The following is a 20,592-nucleotide window of genomic DNA, read 5'->3' on the forward strand; positions in this document are numbered from 1 at the left end:
ATCAGTTAGAAATGCTTACCAAAGTACTTATGGGTGAAATGACTCGATGACTAAGATTGGCTTTAAAATATTCTAGAAAATAGTAGTTTGTTGGGGTATAGATGAAGTAAGACTGGGGAAATGTTGAAAAGAATTGAATCTGGGTTTGGTCACATGAGTTCATTATACCATTCTCTCTACTTTTCTATGTTTGGGATTTTCATTAATAAACAGTAAAAATGAAGGTGCGTGGAGACTTGCAAAGAGCAAAGCAGTAAAATGTGGTAGTTAAGTGCTCTGGGCTCAGATGCGCCACTGATATTCCACATTTGTCTTCGTCTGTCAGTCCATAGCTTCACAGCGTGTTCTAATAACTGGTAAGGATACCGTTTTATAACTTCCTGCTTCTGATGCTGGCTCTGCCACTCACTGGCTGGGGGACTTTGGCCAAGTGACTTAACTGCCCTGAGCCTCTATAACTCAGCTGCAAAACAGGGAAAATCATGATCCCTGCCTCACTGAGTTATTTTGAAGACTGAACAAGAGGGAAGGATGGAGGGACTTCCCTGGCAGTCCAGCGGTTAAGACTGGACACTTTCACTGCAGGGGGCACGGGTTCAATCCCTGGTCGGGGAACTAAGATCCCTGCATGCCGAACGGCCTGGCCAAAAAGTAAAAAAAAAAAAAGAGAGAGCGGGATGGGTGGAAAGGGCTTAGCACAGTGCCTGGCGTGCAATAAGCACTAAATAAATGTTTCAGTGTGAGGAGCACAGGTTTAGCAGTCAAGCTACCTTGGATGTGAACCCCAGCTCAGCTCTGCTACTTGTGGCTGTGTGACTCTGGCCAAGCCAATTAACTCTCTGAATCTCATTTCTTCCTGGAAAAAACAAAGATCAAAATATCTCTCTTGCAGGGCTGTTGTGAAGATTAAATGACAAGACATGTTTTGCTGCCCAGCATGGCCTATGTGAGAATTTCCTTTTCTCACCCCTTGACTTTCAACAGTGCTGGCCTTGCCAGCTCCCAGGCTGGAGTCGATCCCACTGTCTATTTGCGTGGCTTTTGCACCTGAACTGCCAAGTGTGGCTAGAGAAAGTCAACAGAGCCACGTGAATGGCTCCTCTCAAATGGCAAATCCGTGTTGACAGACATCAGCAAGGCTCTTCTGCCCACAGACAGTCCTTCCACCCCTCTCTAGGGCACTTCCTCCTATGCTTCACACACTCAGGCTCCTCTTCTCCCTGCCTCAGCCTCAGAAGGTGACCTCAACTGTCTCTTGACTGACGGAGGTTATCAACATGAGCACATTTCTCTCCATCTCCCAACACCGCTAATTCTAACCTCCATCCTTTCCTCTCTCTCACCCTCCCAACTCAAAGGTTGGAGTGTCCCTCTCCTTCCCAAGGCTTTAAGATTTATGCCATCAACCCCAACACCCAGCTCCACTGTCTGTACCATCTCAGCCAAAAAAAAAAACTCGCTCAACTACCTCAATCTCCCCCAAGTCTGACAGTAACCCTGCTGCTTCTATGTTTAATTTGCTCATTCACTCATCCACCCATTTAAGAAACATTTCTTTGTGCCTACTACGTGCCAGGTGCTGGAGGTACAGAGACAAATAGAGACAGTCTTTGCCCTCAGTCTTCTAAGTCCAGAGGGAGAGCCAGACTCACAGCTGGCAAGATGACAAGTGAGATGTAAAGGTGGACCCATGTTTGATGCAGAGATTGACTGGATGTGCAGGAAGGAGGAAGGAGGAGCCCCAGGATGGCTCTCAGCTTTCTGGTCTGTGCAAATGGCTGGATGGGAGTGCTGTCCACCGAGACATGAGACAAGGAAAATGGAAGCAGGAGCTTGGTTGGGGGGGAGGCGGGGAGGAGATGGTGTGTTCTGTTTGGGGTATGATGAGTTTGAGGTGCTATGGGGACATCCCAGTGGAGATCTCCAACAAGTCTTCAGCTTAAGGGAGAGAGGGGTCTGAGCTGGAATTAGAGATCTGAGGATCATCGGCGTGGAAGAGTTGGAGTCATGAATGGACATAGAGTGCCCTCTGCTACAAGTAACAGATTTAATTACGCTGTCCTGACATTCGTTATCTCACATTTCAGAGGGCGCTTCTGGGGGTGGGTAGACTGGCAGCACAATGATGGCATCAACGACCCCAGTGCTTTCTGTAGTTCATCTTTGCCGTTCTAGGGAGTTGATTTCCTTTTCAGACTTGTCCCTTCTTGATTGCAAGATAGCTGCCTCACCCTCTCATAACCTCATTCAAAGGCAAGAATGAAGCTTTCTTCTTGCACTTTACTTTTTACAGGGAGGAAATCCTTTATCTTTAGCCCACCTACACTAGCCCTTGGATCTCCTTGACCATAACTATGCCACTTAGGCAAAAGAGAATGGGATTCCACGATAGGCTGAAGCCTTCGTCTCCTCTGGCAGTGAAAAGGCCCTCCTTCCTGGAGAACGGTGCTACCTTATGCCTGAACAAAACTGAGCAAGGAAGAAAAGATGGCCTCTTTTCAACTCTCATCCTCCTCCAGCCCCTGGCTGGCCTGGCAGTGTTGACCTACAGTTCAGTAGAGACTTGAAGAGCTTGGACCCCTGAGTCAAGCATATCTGGGTTTTGTCCTAGGGCCCCTTCTTACAACCTGTGTGACTTCATACGAGTTATTTTACTTACGTTGCTGGCTATTGAGATGATGAAATGAAATAATGTGTATGAATTGCTTAGCCCAGTGCCCAGCATATAGTAGGTGCTCAGCTAAGACCAGCCATTGACATTTTGGGAGGACTACCCTCTCCTTGAAATTGCCCACTCCTTGTCCTCTAGGCCCCCTCCTCTTTCTGTGACTGGTTGCCCTTCTTCTTCTCCTTCCCGTTCCCCTTCCTAAGTTTGGCTCTTACGCCTTCACTACTCACTAGCTCTCGTCTCAGGGCTCCAACCATCAGCTCCTCTCCAGGCTGAGGCCATCAAACCCCCTCTCCTGCTGCCCCTCTTTCGTGAGATCATGGACACTCCTCCTGTAGGTTCTACAGCCTGTTAGGCTCATCCTGAGGCCTGATGTTACTGCTCCCGCTCTTGCCCCAGCACCTTATACCAATGTCCCTTTGCATGACATTCTACCTTAAAGACAGCCGTTGGAACTGCTCTAATGACTTCTACCTGCTGACATGGACGACGGTCAAGAAGGACGTGGAGAAAAATTTAAATTTGTGCAGAGAGCAGACAGGAACATCTGGATAATGTCTAAGTGGTTAGGTAGGGCTTCGTGGCACTAGGTGATATTTATTTCTGTCTGTCTCCCTCCCTAGGCTGTGAGTATCTCAGGGCAGGGAAAAGGATTACTCATTTATCTATCACCTTGGTACCTGATGTATAGTTAGTACTCAGAAAATGTCTGATGAATGAATAAGATTCCTGGCTTTGCCACTTACTTTCCAAATGACTTTGAATAAGGTCCTTTCTTTCTTAGACCTCAGTGTCAAAATCTATAAAATGAGGGAACTAGACTCTGTCTCAAGGGAGCCCTTTCAGTATTAAAGTGGAATTAGGGACTTTCCTGGTGGTCCAGTGGTTAAGACTTCATGCTTCCACTGCAGGGGGTACGGGTTCAATCCCTGGTTTGGGAACTAAGATCCCGCATGCGTTATGGCCAAAAAAAAAAAAGTGGAATTAGTGGTGGAAGGATGGAGGGATGGGCTAGCCTGAGTGTGTGGGGTGGGGGTGGGGGGGCGGGGATGGGGCGGGACCAAGGTCTTTAGCAACATGCTGTGCTGGGGATGGGCCTCATCTGGGGACAGACCTGATTTAGGTCAGTGAGAGGGCACCGGCTATTAACCCCACAAATCCCAGTGGCCCACTCCCTCCTTACCAGCCTACTGTGGGAGGAGACTAATTTTTGGAGGAAACTCTGGGTACCCAGTCCTGCCCCAAGCCTGTCCACGAACAAGCTGTTCTTGTTTACGACCCCCGTCCCAAGGGAACAGTGATTGCTCATCCTTACATGTGATTTGAGAAGGCTGGTCTTTCGGGCCTGGAGGAAACTCAAGCCTCGCCAGCCGCTTGGCATTGGAATTCTCAGCTGGTCCCTTCCTGGGGCTCATGTGACCAGGGTCCAGCTATAAATATCAGAGGGGCCACAGACCAAGGCAGAATTTGGGCTCCAGGAGAAGGCGGCAAAGAGGCTCCAGGCGGGTATTCTGTGACAAAGGCAAGACCCCAGATCTGCTTAGAGCAAGGCAGGTGAAGGAGACAGCCAGGTGGGTCCCCACGTCTCCTGACAGTATGGATTATAAGTCAAGCCTGATCCAGGATGGGAACCCCATGGAGAACCTGGAGAAGCAGCTGATCTGCCCCATCTGCCTGGAGATGTTTACCAAGCCAGTGGTCATCTTGCCATGTCAACACAACCTCTGCCGGAAGTGTGCCTGTGACATCTTCCAGGTCAGTGCTGGGCATGGCCTAGAACTGGGGCCTCAGGCAGCTACTCAGTTTTCCTGCAGTGAAAACTAAAAGAAAACTTCTCTCTTAGCCCAGGACCCTTCCAAACTGGGGCTGTTTTATCCCCCTCTGAAATGAACCCCTGCAGAGGCCTCTGGAAGGGGCCGAGGCGGGTAGGGAAGCAGCTCTGGCTGCCCCATTCCTTCTCCATGACGTACATTTCCCCTCCGCACCCTGCCTGTAGCTACTCCACCGCAGTTGACTCTCCAATCAGGATTCCAAAAGCCTCAAGTGATAAGTGGGAGAGACAGGCGGAGAGGGGAGAGAAACCAGACCCTGGGGGCTGGAGCCAGCTCCAAAGTGGCAGGGTGCCTAGAGTTTTAGGAGGAGGGTGGCCGAGAGGCACTGAGCCATAGAGGCATCTTCCCCTTTGAAGCTGTTCCCTATATAATATGGTGCAGGAGGGACTTCATCTCTCTAAGAAAAGAATGGGAGCGATGTGCATCCTGGTTGGGAGGCAGGCCTCAAAGTTCCCCAGAAGCACTTTACAGGATGATCTCTCACTATTTTTTCTTTAAAGTAGCGGCCCTAGGAGCTGGCTCTAATTATATGCCCATTTCATAAATGGGCAAACTGAGGCTTGGAGAGAAAAAGTTGCTCGCCTGAAGTCATTCAGAGAATTACTGTGACTTGAGCCTAGGTCTGCCGACCTCCAAACCTGTTGATCGCTTGGTTACTTCTCAGGTGCTCCCTGTGTAAGGAGGCTGGTTCTCTCATTTCAGGATAGGGAGCTTTAAGTCATCTTGGGGTGAGCAGGGGGAAGGATAGTCGGAGGTCAGAAAGGGAAGGAGTTGAGGAGGGAGCCCAGGCCTCACCTCTGCCCTTGTCACCAGCAGGCTGCAAATCCCTACTGGGCCAACCGGGGTGGCTCAGTGTCCATGTCTGGAAGCCGTTTCCGATGCCCCTCCTGCCGCCATGAAGTGATCATGGACCGTCATGGAGTGTACGGCCTGCAGAGGAATCTGCTGGTGGAGAACATCATTGATATCTACAAGCAGGAGTGCTGCAGGTCAGTTCACCCTGCAGCTGGGAGGCCATCCCCTCTCCCCAGCTCATCCTCTGAGCCCAGCTTTCCAAGGCCCCATCCTCCTTCATCTGCTCAGGATCCAGTCCCCTAGCTGGAAGAGCTATGCTAGCCAATCCAGAGAGCCATCTCCCTCTTCCCCAGGCAGGAACGGAGGCTCACCTTATCCCGCAGCCCTGGCTTTTGGTGTCACCCAGTGAATGGGAGGGGATCCAGACATTAGGCTGTCCTCCTGGAAGATACTGAGACAGAAACCAGGGGAAAGATGAGATGTAAGAGGGAGAGAGAGGCACTGGAGCCAGCTAAGTGGCCCTGATAAGCAGAGAAGTCACCCAGTGAGAACATAGCCAGTTTCTCTATAGTGATAACACCAGCGCGAGACACTGGGAATGCTTCCTGCTGCTGCTTCGTGACAATCCTATGGATCAGCATGGCTTTCATCATCCCTGTTTCATGGATGAGGAAGCTGAGGCTCAAAGAGGTGAAGTCAATTACCCAAGGTTTCCCAGCTGACAAGTAGAATTGCTGGGACTGGGCCCAGTCCATCTAGCTCCAAGTCTCCCTATTTGTGAAATAGCCACTCATTCTCAGGCAGAATTTGTGCGTGGTCGAAGTTGTGCAGTGTTGGGCCTCAAACTGGGGAGAGACACAGCTACCAGGGAGATCTCTACAAATCAGGACATCCTGACAAGACTTCCAGGCTGCTGACCTCATGGCCCTTGTGGTCCCAAACCTTCACCAAGTGCCTGCCTACAGGCAGTGTCTGGCCCCCCAAAAAGGTGACAGACCAATCCTCGCCTGAGAAAGCTCTGACCTGAGAACTGTGTTTGCTACTCTGACTCTGTTACTCATGCAGTGTAGAATACTGGGTAAGTCTTTGGGCCTCCTTTTCCCCTGTCTCCAGAAAGGGACAGTAAGATTTGTTATTGTGACTGTCATGTAGGATTTTGATGGGAAATGTTAAAGATATCAAATATTTATTGAGCAGCTACTGTGTGCAGGCACTGCACTAAGTATTTTCCGTGCATTATCCCTGTTTAATTCTCACAGTAATCCTGTAAACCATTCTTACCCTCATTTTCTGATGAGGAAGTGGAGGCTCTGAAAGGATCAGAGGTTTGTCCTAGGCCACTCAGCTAGCAAGTGGTGAAGGTGAGAGGGAGCCTGTCTGACTGACTGCCCAGTGAACATTCTTAACCGCTACTGCCTCTCATGTAGCTAGCGTTCAACACTACAAAAATGCAATGATATCGTTGATCATGATAATAATAATAATAAAATCAATATTGCACCAGAATAGTAGCCCACCCAGTGTCGACCTAGGAAGAACATGTTGTCAAGGCCTTTCCATGATAATAGTTATTGAGGGTCTGCTCCGTGCCAGGCACTGCACATTCAGCACAGACAATTCCTGCCACGATCCCAGGAGCTCTGGGATGAAACCAAGGCTCAGAGAGGTGAAATCATTTGTCCAAGGTCACAATGAGTAAGTGGCAGAACAATCTGGATTTGAACCCCGATGTTGGTGCCTGGGGCTGGGAGGATAGACAACTGGGATGACAGAGGACACAGGTACCAGACCCTCAGGATCTTGCCTCACCTCTGCACCTACTGCCACCCCAGAGCTCCCTTCCCAGGGGATAGAGACAGGTGGCAAAGGGAGAGCCCTGCCAGCATGGGGGGACCCTGGGCTAAAAGATGCAAAAAGGTAAGTCTGGAAAGGGGCCTATTTAAGACCCTGAGGGGACAATAATGCCCAGGGTGTGATCGGCCATGCAAGGTTCTTTGGAGGGGAGGCACTGACATGATGGGGGACGGTCATTCTGAGCTGCCTGCTGTGTTAGGGGCTGGGAAAGCAGAGGTGTGTAGATGTGCTCTTGGCTCTAAATGAGTGTATAGTTAGCTGGGGCAGTAAGACCTAGACCCAAAAAATGGAATCTCGGGGAGGAAGTGACCCTGAGAGAAACACAGAAAACATGCCAGAGGCCCTAGAAGGAGAGAGAGAGACAAAGGGAGAAAGTCATCCTCAGAATGTGTGTTTGGGAGGAAACAGAAAGAAGCGATTCTGGACCCTGGAAAGAATCTCAGACTGGAAATCAAGGCTTGTGCTGGGCCATTGGATGGCCCTGTGTTGCCCATGTTCTAGTTGTGTGACTTGGGGCACACATAATGCCTCTCTCTCAGAGGCTCGGGGCGCCTTCATGGCATGCTTACTGATTTATTCTTTCTACCTGTATTTAATTACCACCTTCTCCATGCCAGGCACTGTACACTGTAGATTCAGGGGGTGAAGGGAATAGGCAAGCTTCCCGGCTTTGATGGAGATTACAGTCTGGTGGATTAAATATAGAATTCAATGAGGCCATGAATATAAATTGCTTTGCTCAGAGCCCAGCCTGCTGTACCCAAGAGCATGGAGACTATAATTAGAGCAAATGAACTCTAGCCTCCCATGCCCTGACTTGCTGGGTGACCTTGGGCAAGTCAATTCACCTTTCTGGGACCCAGTTTCCTCTTCTTGAAAATGTCTCAAAATGACTCTGGGATTCTGCAATCCTTCCCATGTCCTGTACTGGCAAGGCCTAGGGCCAACTCCATCACTGGACTTTGAACCCTAGTCTTGGTGTCATTGGCTTCCCTGGTCCTGGGTCCTCAGAGGATGGAAAGAAAAGGGTTTGGGACAGCCCACCACTGAGAGCTTGGGTCATGGATCTGGGGTGGCCTCCTGGGGCTGGGGGAGGAGACAGGGACTCGAGGCTCCCACCTCGTGACTTATGACTCTTCTCCACTTCAGTAGGCCCCTGCAGAAAGGCAACCACCCCATGTGCAAGGAGCACGAAGATGAGAAAATCAACATCTACTGCCTCACATGTGAGGTGCCCACGTGCTCCATGTGCAAGGTGTTTGGGGTCCACAAGGCCTGCGAGGTGGCCCCACTGCAGAGTGTCTTCCAGGGACAAAAGGTGCTGACCTGAGCTACTTCCACCCCCAGCCCGAGCCTGCTGGACATATGATTCAGGATGCAGATTTGATCCCTATAGATCTGCTGAGCCGGCCTTTCGGGAATAGTCACCCTGGAGGGACTTCCTGCCCGCAGGGCCAGCAACCCTTGCCTTCCCTGGGGAGGTGGCTGAACTCATGAGTTATACTTAGAGCCACTTGAGAGCATCTGGGTGTGGCCCCAAGGGAGAGGGCAGGTCCCAGGGCCAGGCCACCAGGGGCCTCTCTGGCCACGACTTCTACCACCCAGTGTGGTTTGGGTCCCAGATACCCCTTCCTGTGCTGGTCACCTCTCCCTGGATCCCTCTGCAGCAGGAGGCAGCTGAGAGTCCTCTCCCCGGGCCTCTGGGCCTGTGGGAGCCCCGCCATGCTGTACATGCAGTAAGCGGTGGCTCCCCTTTCTATACTCTTTCCTCCCCACCTCCTACTCTTCTCTTGATCTCTCTCTTCTAGAATTCTCCAACCTCTTTCTTTTATGGATCCCTCCATTCCTAGAAACAAGCCCCTCCTCTGCCAGCACATTGCGGTGTATTTTGGGCAGCTCATTTCCCCTCTCTGGGCCTCATCTGTAAAATGAGGGATGCAGTATCTCTCTGACATTTTCTGCTCTGGAGCTGAGCTGTACCTCAGAAAGAGGCTCTTTCTAGCAGAGAGGGGAGTGAGGGTGCCGTTTTGCTGCCACGCCCCAGAGGGCAGGCCCTGAGACTATTTTTGTCTCTCTTCTCCTGATCCCCCACCCCTTCCTCCTGTCTAGACTGAGCTGAGTAACTGTATCTCCATGCTGGTAGCAGGGAACGACCGTGTTCAGACCATCATCACTCAGCTGGAGGACTCCTGTCGAGTGACCAAGGTGAGGGGAAGACTAGCTCTGCCTGGAGGTTCGAAGCCTCCCAGTGCAGCTTGGTCTCTGGGGTGTTCAAGCAGGGATGGTGGGGGAGGGACTGACTAATCAATTCATCCACCCATTCAACAAACGCTTCCTGAGGACAGCTGTGTGTCAGGCTCAGCCAGAGGTGCTGAGGATGTGGTGGTGAGCAAGACAGACCAGGTCCCTGACTTCAGGCAGTGTCCCACCAATAATTCCCAGCATTTATTCAGCACGAGTAGCTTTTAGAACATTGTTCTCCAGTGTGCTGTAGACTAAAGCTTCTCAAACTTGAATGTGCATGCAAACCACCCTGGGATCTTGTTAAAATTCAAGTTCTGATTCAGTAGGTCTAGAATGAGGCATGAGATTCTGCTTTTCTAACAAGCTCCCAGGATTTGCCCAAGTTGCTAGTCCATGGACTACACTTTGAGTAGCAAGGCTGTAGAGGCAGAAGGCAACTTTTCTATCCCTGCAAAAGCACCCATGATTTTCCATCTCCCCTTGTGGGGACCTGGAAATGAGGTGGGGGAAAGGGATCATTATATTTCTGGTGGACAAAAGAGTTGTGTGAAGGATAGGTTTAAAGGAAGGAAGAGGGATGTTGTTATTACCCATAACAACATAATAACATAACAACATAATAACTGGGTGGGGCTCCCGGTCTGACAGAGGATACTAGAGCCCCCAGTCTGATGAGATGCTATTATTATACCTACTTTATAGGTAAGGAAACGAAGATTAGCATCAGTGTTGGACAGAAGGAAGCCTCAATGTGGAGGCCACTAGGGGAGGAGCAGCTTCTCCACCTCTCAGATGACCAAATGATGCAGAGCTTCCCAAATCTGGTCTTGGTCCTAAAATGGGAGGAAGACTGTGACTTGGGGAGGCCCACATACATCATCCCATCTGACCTTAGAGTCTCTACTTTTTTTTTTTTTTTTTTGCGGTACGCGGGCCTCTCACTGTTGTGGCCTCTCCCGTTGCGGAGCACAGGCTCCGGACGCGCAGGCTCAGCGGCCATGGCTCACGGGCCCAGCCGCTCCGCGGCACGTGGGATCCTCCCGGACCGGGGCACGGACTCGCGTCCCCTGTATCGGCAGGCGGACTCTCAACCACTGCGCCACCAGGGAAGCCCAGAGTCTCTACTTTTGACGAAAGGTGTAGCTTTCTCTATGACACCAGCCTCCACATGTTTCTGGCGTGCTAAGGGGCTAGGAAACCTTAGCAAAAGCTTTCTTCTTGCTAAGGCTTCATTTCGTGTTCTGTGAAATGGGGGTGCAGTCAATCTCCCCCAGCTTCAGACTTTTTATTCCTAGCACACCCATCCCAAGAAAGAAGCATTGGGGATAGGATGGAGGGCCTGCAGGATGTGACTCCAAGATTTCTGTCCCCAGGAGAACAGTCACCAGGTGAAGGAAGAGCTGAGCCGGAAGTTCGACGTGCTGTACGCCATCCTGGACGAGAAGAAGAGTGAGCTGCTGCAGCGGGTCACGCGAGAGCAGGAGGAGAAGCTCAGCTTCCACGAGGCCCTCATCCAGCAATACCGGCAGCAACTGGAGAAGTCCAGCAAGCTGGTGGAGACAGCCATCCAGTCCCTGGACGAGCCTGGCGGGGCCATCTTCCTCTCGGTGAGCAGGACCGGGAGGGTGTGGGCACTTCAGCTCCACAGCTCTGTCTGAGGGTCAAGTCGTGCTTCATCCCTGATCACCAAAGAATGTGCCCTTGGGCAAGTCATTTAATGCTCTCCAAGCCTCAGTCTTCTCGTCTGTAAAGTGAGCATGTAACAGTTCCTACCTTCTTTCCTCTTAACTGATTTTATGAGGATCATATAAAAGGATGTTTGTGAAATGGCTTTGCAAGCCGCAAAATACAGTGTCCACGTAGAGACGATTAACTGAGCACCTGCCATAGGCCAGCCACTGAGGTGGAGACACAGATGAACGAGACACAGCCCTACCCTAGAAGAGCTTCTTGGGGGAGACATAAAAAGATCAGCTATAAGGTTTTGTGAAGGAAGAGTAAAGTTCAATAAAAATTTCCTAAGCACGTACTGTGGGCCAGGCTTTGTGCTATACATTGGGTATAAAAAGGTGATTAGGTATCATTCTCATCTTGAAGATTTCAGAGTTTAAGAGGGTTTAGACTGATACTCCTAGAATCCAAGCTTCCTGCCAGGACAATGGGAGGGTCCTAGGATGATGAGCAAGATGTGTGCAGACGATGGACAGAGGGAAAATCCAAGTTGTGCTCTGCTGAAACTCAGGAGCGGGCCACAGCTGGGCTAGGGAACGGCATCAAGTGCCCATCTGCAGAGCCCAGTCACTGGTTTTGCTGATTTCCTGGGGCTACCCTTTCTGCAGTCCTAACCCTTTGCTCTTTCTTTTCCCCCACAGAGTGCCAAGCAACTCATCAGAAGGTCAGTGTCTCTCCGGGTCTATGATCCAAGGCCCCAGCTCCCTTCAGGGCCTCTGACTTCTGTCCAGAGGGCCTCCTCCTTTGCATTAGGTCTGCTGGGAGGGTCTCACCCCAGGATAGCTTTCCTGGCCTTTGCACCCCTGCTTTCTTGGACCATCCATTCTGCTTGTGACTGGAGAGGAAATACTCCATCCTCCAGGGGGAGTCACTGGGTGCAAGGACTGGGTGTGGGCACAAGCACGCACACTGGTATAAGTTAGGGCTAAAACAACTCCTTCCTTCTCTGAGGCCAGAGATCTCACTGTGCTCCCACCCCACCCCTTCTTCTCTCTCCCCTACAGCATTGTGGAAGCGTCCAAGGGTTGCCAGCTGGGGAAGATAGAGCAGGGCTTTGAAAACATGGACTACTTTACTTTGGACTTAGAGCACATAGCAGACACCCTGAGGGCCATCGACTTTGAGACAGGTAAGGGACTATTTTCCCCCCAAATCAGCTTCCCTCCCACTGAGCCCCACATAGAGGCAGATACACTAGCAAAGACGCCCAGATATCAGTTAAATTCATACAGCCAACTTCTGGATGAGCCCAGAGCCCACCACAGTGCCTGGTACATAATTCCTGCTCAATTAATTATGTATGGATCTGCTATAGAGAGGAACCTGGGGGCAATAGAAAGAGCTTGGCAACTGGAGTCAGGCAGACCTAAGGTCAAATCCGACTCTACCATTTCTTATCTGTGTGGCCTTTTGGAGGCTCCCTCCACCTCTGAAGTTAGGAGCTTCATTTCCTAACTTTAAACTTAGGTAACAAATGGGCCTACTGACAATGACCACCGAATGATGCTGTTGCAACAAATAAGATATTACTTCAGAAGCCTCTGTAAGATGCTAGACATATACTAGTTATTGCCTAAAGCTAGTCCAGGCTTCAGCTTCTTACTGCTATAATCGCGGATGCTCAGGCACCTTAATTCATCTATATTCTGTCCTTGCTTCTGTGATTACTCTTCCATAACGTACATATAATAATTGTAACAATATAACCATAACAATAATAAAGGAAAAATTATAAGAGGAAATGAGGCAACCAGATGGAGAACAAAGATTTTGATAGTTTGCTCAAGGTTACACAGTTGAAAGATAGCTAGTTAGCAATGAAGAAAGAGAGGGCGGATCCGATTCTGCTGAATGTTGCATTTGTCTGAGAGGTGATGCTCCAATGACCTGCTGAGAGAAAGAAAGAGGGGTAGAGGTTGTTCGGGAACAGGGAAGAACTGTGAGTGGGCTGGCAAGAGAAAGAGAAAAGCTTCTTGGCACCTCCTGCATCTGCTCTCCTGCAAGCTTTCAGACTCTGATGTGTTAAATCTGTTCCCAGAAGCCCAAATATACTCTATTCCTGGGTAAGGACAAAATGCATCCCAAAGCTGAGATGTCAATGGACTCGGGTGTATCCACCGCTGTAGAGCATCTGCTCCACTGTCACCCTCCCTAAGCTAAGATGATCAAGAGTGGATCGTACTATGTGAACAGTCCGACATTGTGGCTATCTACACTGCCTTCAGTGGCCTCCCTGAGCCTCCGTGCCCTCATGGATAAATGGGGAGAGTACCCACAGCTACCATTTATTGAGCACTTTCTATATCCGGGGCACTGAGCCCTGGACGTGAATTTTGTTGTTTAATACAACAACTTTAAGAGGTAGTTCTCTTGTCATCTCCATTTTGTAACTGAGGCAATAAAACCAAGGAAAGGTGAGAGACTTGCAGAGGCCACATACCAGTAAGTAACCCTGCGCAGATTCCGCCGAGGGCCTTCCGGGGATTTTATGAGGCAGTGCGTGTACAGTCCTCAGCACAAGGAAGCACTTGGCACATAGTAGGTTCTCAGCCAATGCTGCAGAGTAGTTAATTGTGATAATGGTTAAACCACCACGAAACCGTTCCCTGGGTTATGCACAGATCCCAATTGTCAGTTTGGAGGAACTAACTCTTTCAAGCCTCTCCCCAGATACTCTTGACAAATGCTCTGAGTCTGTAGTGACCCCTCAGGGCCCCCAAAGGCTTAAGGAAGTGGCTTGAGAGAGGGGGTGGGGAAGGGACACGTTCCCTGTGAGTAGAGCTTGAAGGCGATACCCCAGGATGGGAGAGTGAGCACAAAGGTTGCGTCACAGTCACTGTCTGAGGCTCAGTTTCAGACACCTAAGGAGCAGATGGCCCCAGAAGGGCTCCACGCCCCACTTCCACACCTCTGTAGGCTAAGGAATGCGGAAAACTGAAGAAGGAGCGCTAGGCAAGCAGATTTCAAAGGCTGAGCAGATTCCTTCAGAATAAGGATTCCGATCCCTGAGAATCAAGGTGTTTTTGTCCGATTTTCCCCAGGTAAAGTTGATCTGTCTAAGAAATGTGCAGCGGTACACAGTGTGCTTCCCCAAAGGTCCCTCCAGTCGCAGGCAGATCAAGTGACAGATGCTGCTGCTGCTGCGACTGGAAAAAGGAGGTCTTGAGCCTCCCTCGCTTGGAAGGGTGTGGGAAGAAAGGAGGAGGTTGGGGAAGGAGGACACAAGCCCATCACCTCCTCGGCCAGTGATGTCACCGCGTGGCCGCTTGACCCCGACTGGTTATGGAACGGGTGCTGTCTCCAGCCTGGATCTCCTTTGAGCCTCTCCTCTGAGACACCAGCCCCAACCTAATGCAATTGTTCTTTGTCACACACAGGTGAGGAAGAGGAGGAGTTTATTGAAGAAGAAAATCAGGAAGAGGAAGAGTCCACAGAGGGGAAGGAAGAAGGTGAGAAATCCGTCTCCCTCCTTTCATTCGTTCATTCATTCAGTGACAACATGAGATCCCTACTGAGTGCAAAGTGCTGTGCTTGACGGTGGGGTGATGTTTCTTGTTTCCTGTAGGGGTTTTAAACCTGTTAAGGTAAAGTCGTGTTCCCTTTACTCTTAGAGAACTCCCCCAAACTATTCATCATAAAAAGCTCCCATTTTACATCTAAATGACCTTCCTGAACAGAAAGTGACACAGCGTAACAGAGGCAAAAGAGAGCACCCACAAGGCAGGCTTGGCCCAATGTTCAACATTTTAAAAATTAGTTGTCAACATTTTTTAAATTAGTAGATGTTTTTAAAAGGATGTTTTGTTTTTGTTTTCTTTTAAAAGAAGAGTTCAACTAAGACTTTGGATTTTCACCCTGTCAGAATTTGGAAAGAGCTAACAACGCTGGGCTTGCCCTTCTCCCTAGTCTCAGAGAGCTGGCTCTGGGAAGCAGTTGCCTCCCTTGGATGGGACATCCATTTGCTAGTTGGCCCAGCCCCACCACTGTCAGCCTGCCTGCCTGGCCCATTCATGTCACCTGGCCGCATAGGTATCTGAGCTTCCCAACCTGGCAGAGTACAATTAAGGGCCTGGGTTCTGAATCACAGCTTTACCACAGACTAGCGGTGTGTTCTTGGGCAGTTCACGACTTTTCTGAATCTTGACGTACTCATCTATGCAAGGGGGCATACCAGTACTGACCTCAAAAGATTAGACTGTAATCAGGACTAAATTAGGTAATCATTTAACACAGTGTCTGGCACAAAGAAACGTCATGTCTGCTAATGTTATTATTTTTCAATTCAAGTTATTATTGGAACTAAATTCCAATCCAGCTAAAAAACACAAAGTAGCCTTCTAGAGTCTTTTGCACTGGATCTGAAATCCATAGCATTTAGGCAGCTAAATTCTATTGCAATTTTAAACGGAAGAGGCCAGGCAGGAATTGGAGTCTGATAATTTTGTCACTGCATCCTGGTAAGCCCTGGATCCTCCTGAGGCCCTATCTCACCTTGTGTTTCTTCGTCTTTTTTTTCAGGACACCAGTAAGGAGATGGATGAGGGAGAGACCGTCTAGATGCAGAGAGACTGGGGAGGGTGGGGATGGGCACAGCTACCTTGGTGACAGGCCCAGGGTGGGAGGGGTCAGGGCCCCCGGAGGGGCAATGGGGAGGTGTGTCTTCTCTCTGCTCAGAGAGCAGGAACCAGGAGCGGGACCTCACCGCTGTGTCCAGCATCATGAACCAGAGTTGGAAACGTGCTTGAAACAACCACACTGGATACTTCTCTACGTTGGTGCAAAATGGAATATTTTGTACTTTTTTAAAATGTGATTTTTGTATATACTTGTATATGTATGCCAATTTGGTGCTTTTTGTAAAGGAACTTTTGTATGATAATGCCTGGTCATCCTGTGATGGACGATTGTTATAAAGAAGGGAAAGAAGCCAGGTTGATACAGCCACCCACTTCCTCTCCTTGGTGGGAGGGGCTCCGTAGCACTCACAGACCTAGGAAAGGATAAGGTACTGTATTTCAGTGTCTATTCCTGACATAAGGGACAGCGACTGAGTTCGTGTTACATGTTGTTTTAATAAATGCACAGCGCTTTCTTCCATTTATTACCAAAAGAGCTGGGGTTTCATTCAGCCTTTTTTTCAGAGGACAGTTCAGGGTAGACGGACAGAAGGCCTGATAGGAAGAGTGCAGCAGGAAGTAGACAGTGATGGCAAGCCAAGGTTTCTATCCCACCAAAGAAGTTGTCCTTTAAACCCGCATTTCCCAATGAGAACTATGTGGAAAACTGGCCCTGAGAGGACCCTCCAGAAAAGGGTTCAATGCCTTATTTTCTGGCTCTCCAGAAAACAGAGCCTGAGGCAAAGAGTAAACACTTTAGTTCAGCTACGTTCCTAGGGCAGCCGGAGTGAAGGGAAGTGGAAGCAAGTCAGGAAAGGAGGGAAGCAAATACAAAGTATCGCATTACCCAGCTGGCCACAGCTCCACCAGGAGACCCCTGGCTGCTTGCTCAGCCAAGGGAGATGCTTCTAGCAGGTTACAAAGAACAACCTGCCTCAAACAGTTCATCAGAGGGAAGAAGGGAGAGACCTGTCTGCTGGCTTCTTTCACCTCCCATCTCCCAGGACTGGAGTTTGCCTCCCAGAGAGTTAATGCCCTTGCTCTTCCACTGCATCACTTGGCCCTTTGGGCAGCTGCAGGGGAAGCTAGAAGGCACCTGTCAGCTGACCCTGCAGGTGGTGGGTGGAGCAGAGCCTCGGGGGGCCAGTGGAGTTGGGTGTGTGTTTTGTGTCAGTCTCAGCCTATCACCAACCAATGTTGTGGTTAGACTGGCCCTTGTAGTTCTTATTATGATTTCAAGATGCCCTTAAGTACTAACCATCAGGAAATTCTGAAAAAATAAAGGTTTATTACTTACAAGACCTGCAAATTACATAGCATCCCTGGGGCCATGCAGTGAGTTCACGGGCGGAGAGAGGGAGGGAGAAAGCAAGAGCCTGGGTTCCGCTTTTATTGGGGTCTAGGGTGGGGGCCTAGGGTTTCAAAAGCTCACTCTTTATTGGTGAATTTAGAACATAAGAGAGGGAATTTAAAGCGTGGGAAGTGGAAAAAAAGCAAATGGCTCAAATGGTCAGTTAGCAAAATCAACTAAGATCTCCAAAACAAAGGAGCCTCAGTGGGGAGAAACGGCCTGGCTCTTTATCTAGTGCTGTGGCTGGCAAGGTGTTTATTAGAGATAGCCCTGAAGTGGTTGCCTCTTTTGAAATGGATGGCAGTCAAAGCTCAAGTCGGACACTCACATTACAAAAAAGAAAAAAAACCCAAACAAAAACCTGTCAGGGCTAACGGCAGGGGTGCTAGAGCTACTGCTGCCCCGCCGCAGTGGTCACCATGGAGGCTCTGCTGGAGCCCAGATTTACTCCAGGGAAGGCCAAGACAGCCACCCGTGCTAGCGGATGAGGCGATGACCGCGGCTGAAGTAGCATCCAGGCTCTCCATGAACAAGGGGCCAAAGGGGCTAGGAGAGAGGTGCAGCTGAGCGAATCTGAGGTGGTGCGTTAATTGGGTCTGAGACACCTCGGATTTAGAAATCTGAGGAACACTGCAGAGTCTGTCCCAACTTTTCGACATTCAGAACTCAGTAGCAACTTAAGGGCTCTGAGCAGTCCTGCCATAATGAAAGCTGTTTAACTTTAGCCAAATTACTGGTCCATCGAGTTCACGGTATTTGGAATACCACCTGATCTTTAAAGCTCTTAATATTTCTTGGTGGAATGACTATATAACCCAGCATTTCCCAACTTATTCATTCACATGACATCCTCCAGAACTAGCATTCTATGGAATTCACTTTACAAAAATGTTTTAAACCCTCACACCTCTGTCCATTTTCACTTCTGGGAGTTTTTCCAAGGCTAACTCAGTCCTTAACTTTGAATTTCAGGTAATCAGATTTTGTTTTCATTTCTAGTCCTTAAATTCTGAAGCTTAAATTTTTTTTAAAAAATTGTGTAACATATTACATACACACAAGTGCACAGAACTAATTTTAGAGTTAAATAAACTACTGTATAGTGAAATCCTATGCTGTTACTTAGCAGGTCAAGAAAAGGAACATTATATGTTTAACTGAATCGCTTTGCTGTACATCCTAAACACTGTAAATCAATTATACTTCAACTAAAAAAAATAAATAATAATAGGGACTTCCCTGGCGGTCCAGTGGTTAAGACTCCGCGCTTCCACTGCAGGGGACACGGGTTTGATCCCTGGTTGGGGAACTAATATCCCCCATGCTGCGCAGTGCAGCCAAAAAGGAAAAAGAAAAAGGAAAAGAACGTTATCAAACCCAAGAAACGCATCATGTGTCTCCCTCCTCCTGCTTGGAGGTAGCCACTATCCTTTTTTTTTGTTTTTCCTCTGGACCACCAGGGAAGTCCCACCACTATCCTTTTTTTTTTTTTAACAATCACACACTTGCTTTTCTTCATAGTCCTAAATTATCTTCCTATAGAAGACTGAAGGAATTTGAGGCCAGAAAGTTAGAAGCTTTCATCACCTTGAAATCACAAGAATCAGGATTACAACCTGTCCACATTCTGGCTCCAGGTTTCTTCTCCGGGTTACTGATCACATGTGAGATAGGCATGTCCATCCACTATCTTGTCACTTATCAGAGGGAGGAGGGAGGGCAGTCAAGGCTCTGTAGTCAGAAATTTGAATTCCAGGGAGATACCCGTTCTTTGCAGATAAGGGAATCTCTACTTTGCCACACAAACCAGAACACTTAAGGGTGGTATGAAGGGTTCTTGATCAACAAGTTTCTTTTAAGATCATGCTGTAAGGAAACTGGTTGCAGAGGGTTATTCCATGAATCTTGAATACGGTTCCATAGGCTGCTGCATTAGAATCACCAGAGGTTTATTTTCCCCCTAAACCTTTAATTCTGGGAAATTTCAAACTTATGGAAAAGTAGAGGGAATATTATAACATACCCTCCATACTCATCACTCAGTTTCAACAGTTACAGACACTTGTTTCTTCTCCATCATTACTCCCTCCCCACACTGGGATTATTTTAAGGCAAATCCCAGATATCATGCCCTTGTATCCTTCAATACTTTAGATAAAGGTTCTTTTCAAAATCATAACCATTTATACCATAAAAAATGAACAATAATTTCACAATAGCATTCAACTCAGAAGTTTAAACAATATAGGTTCCCAGACCCCCTCCCCGGACCTACAGAATCAGATTCATTGTGGAATGTAGGTGTTGACCAAGGTGAAAATGCACAACACAAAAGCTGTGAGTTACGTTTTATTTGGGGCCCTTACTAAACAGCTGCTCTGAAGACGTCAGGGAGGAGCCAGGATATTTATGAATGTTTTTTGCTGAGAAAAATATGTAGTCTGCTAATCACGAAAACCAGACATCTCAAGTTAATGATTTTCGTGCTTTCCCATGTAAGGGAAGATGCAAGAATCTGGGATCATTAAAAGTTTTCATTACATGTGCATCTTAACTGCCTAGGGGCCAGTACATCCAAAGCCCAGAATACTTCTTATTTTTTCTCCACCCTGAATTCTCCTCGGTGGCCGACGGTAGTAGCTAATGGCTTGATCCTTGTAGAACTGGAATGGCAGGAAACGTTTTTTTTCTTTATAGGGGAATCTACATTTTTAGAATAAAATTGTTGAGGTCTGCAACTTGCTAGGTCATTAGCAGAGGACCTTCTGGGGATCTGTGAATAGAATACAAGTGGAGCAGTTTTTCAATATATCAAAGTCTTAACTAATTAGTCAAACTCTTGCAAATCAATTAAAATGCATCCTAGAAAAGTATTAATTTAAGGGAAATTTGGCATAAAAGTTTTTATAAAATGAATATATGTGTCTGGGTCCAATTCGTAAATCTCCACATATTGAGAATTTACAATGTGCTTTGCATTAAAGGGAATGAGAGGGACATAGATGACACACTTTTTTAAAGCATAAATGTTTTGCCCTCAAATAAATTATAAGATTAATCTGAGCACAGGGCAGCTTGAAACTACAACACGACTGAGATGGCCCAGCAAGAAACCCCTGCGAGCTGCACCTACCTCACTTACTCTCATGTGACTAAGTGACCAGCCCTATGTTTATATACTTCTTTATTTCAATCCAATTCACAGGCTTTTAACTAAGTGCTCAGTAGGTGCTCAGAGCTAAACTAAATTGTAATAGAAGTATAAAATACATCCCAGCTCTCAAAGAGCTTAAAATCTAGTGGGGAGATCAGGTGAATATATGTCTGCAATGATAAAAGCTTATGTAGAGGTCCTCAGACTTTACTGTGCAGAAAATCCCCTGAGAATTTGTAAATATGTCGATTCCTAGGGTCTACATCCAGAGATTCTGATTCAGTTGGTCTGATGCAGGGACCTGGAACCTGCATTCTAACACCTTCTCCAGGTAACGCTGAGCTTGC

General features: G+C 48.3%; 1 protein-coding gene across 2 annotated transcripts; it reads left to right on the forward strand.

The window, feature by feature from the left end:
• Positions 1-4,132: 4,132 nt before the first annotated feature.
• Positions 4,133-16,227, forward strand: TRIM63 (tripartite motif containing 63). 2 transcript variants are annotated; one of them, XM_029229445.1, is made up of 9 exons: positions 4,133-4,423; positions 5,317-5,489; positions 8,299-8,467; positions 9,259-9,354; positions 10,767-11,000; positions 11,766-11,788; positions 12,129-12,253; positions 14,502-14,573; positions 15,643-16,227. In XM_029229445.1, the coding sequence occupies exons 1-9, from the start codon at positions 4,265-4,267 to the stop codon at positions 15,651-15,653; spliced, it is 1,062 nt and encodes a 353-aa protein (XP_029085278.1). In that variant the 5' UTR covers positions 4,133-4,264; the 3' UTR covers positions 15,654-16,227. The 2 variants fall into 2 exon arrangements, with proteins under 2 accessions (XP_029085278.1, XP_029085277.1); XM_029229444.1 differs by having other exon boundaries at positions 5,314-5,489; positions 15,643-16,221.
• The last annotated feature ends 4,365 nt before the right edge of the window (positions 16,228-20,592 follow it).

Source organism: Monodon monoceros, unplaced genomic scaffold, assembly GCF_005190385.1.
Source record: "Monodon monoceros isolate NGI ecotype Baffin Bay Population unplaced genomic scaffold, NGI_Narwhal_1 Super_Scaffold_18, whole genome shotgun sequence".
In the NCBI taxonomy this organism is placed as follows: Eukaryota; Metazoa; Chordata; class Mammalia; order Artiodactyla; family Monodontidae; genus Monodon; species Monodon monoceros.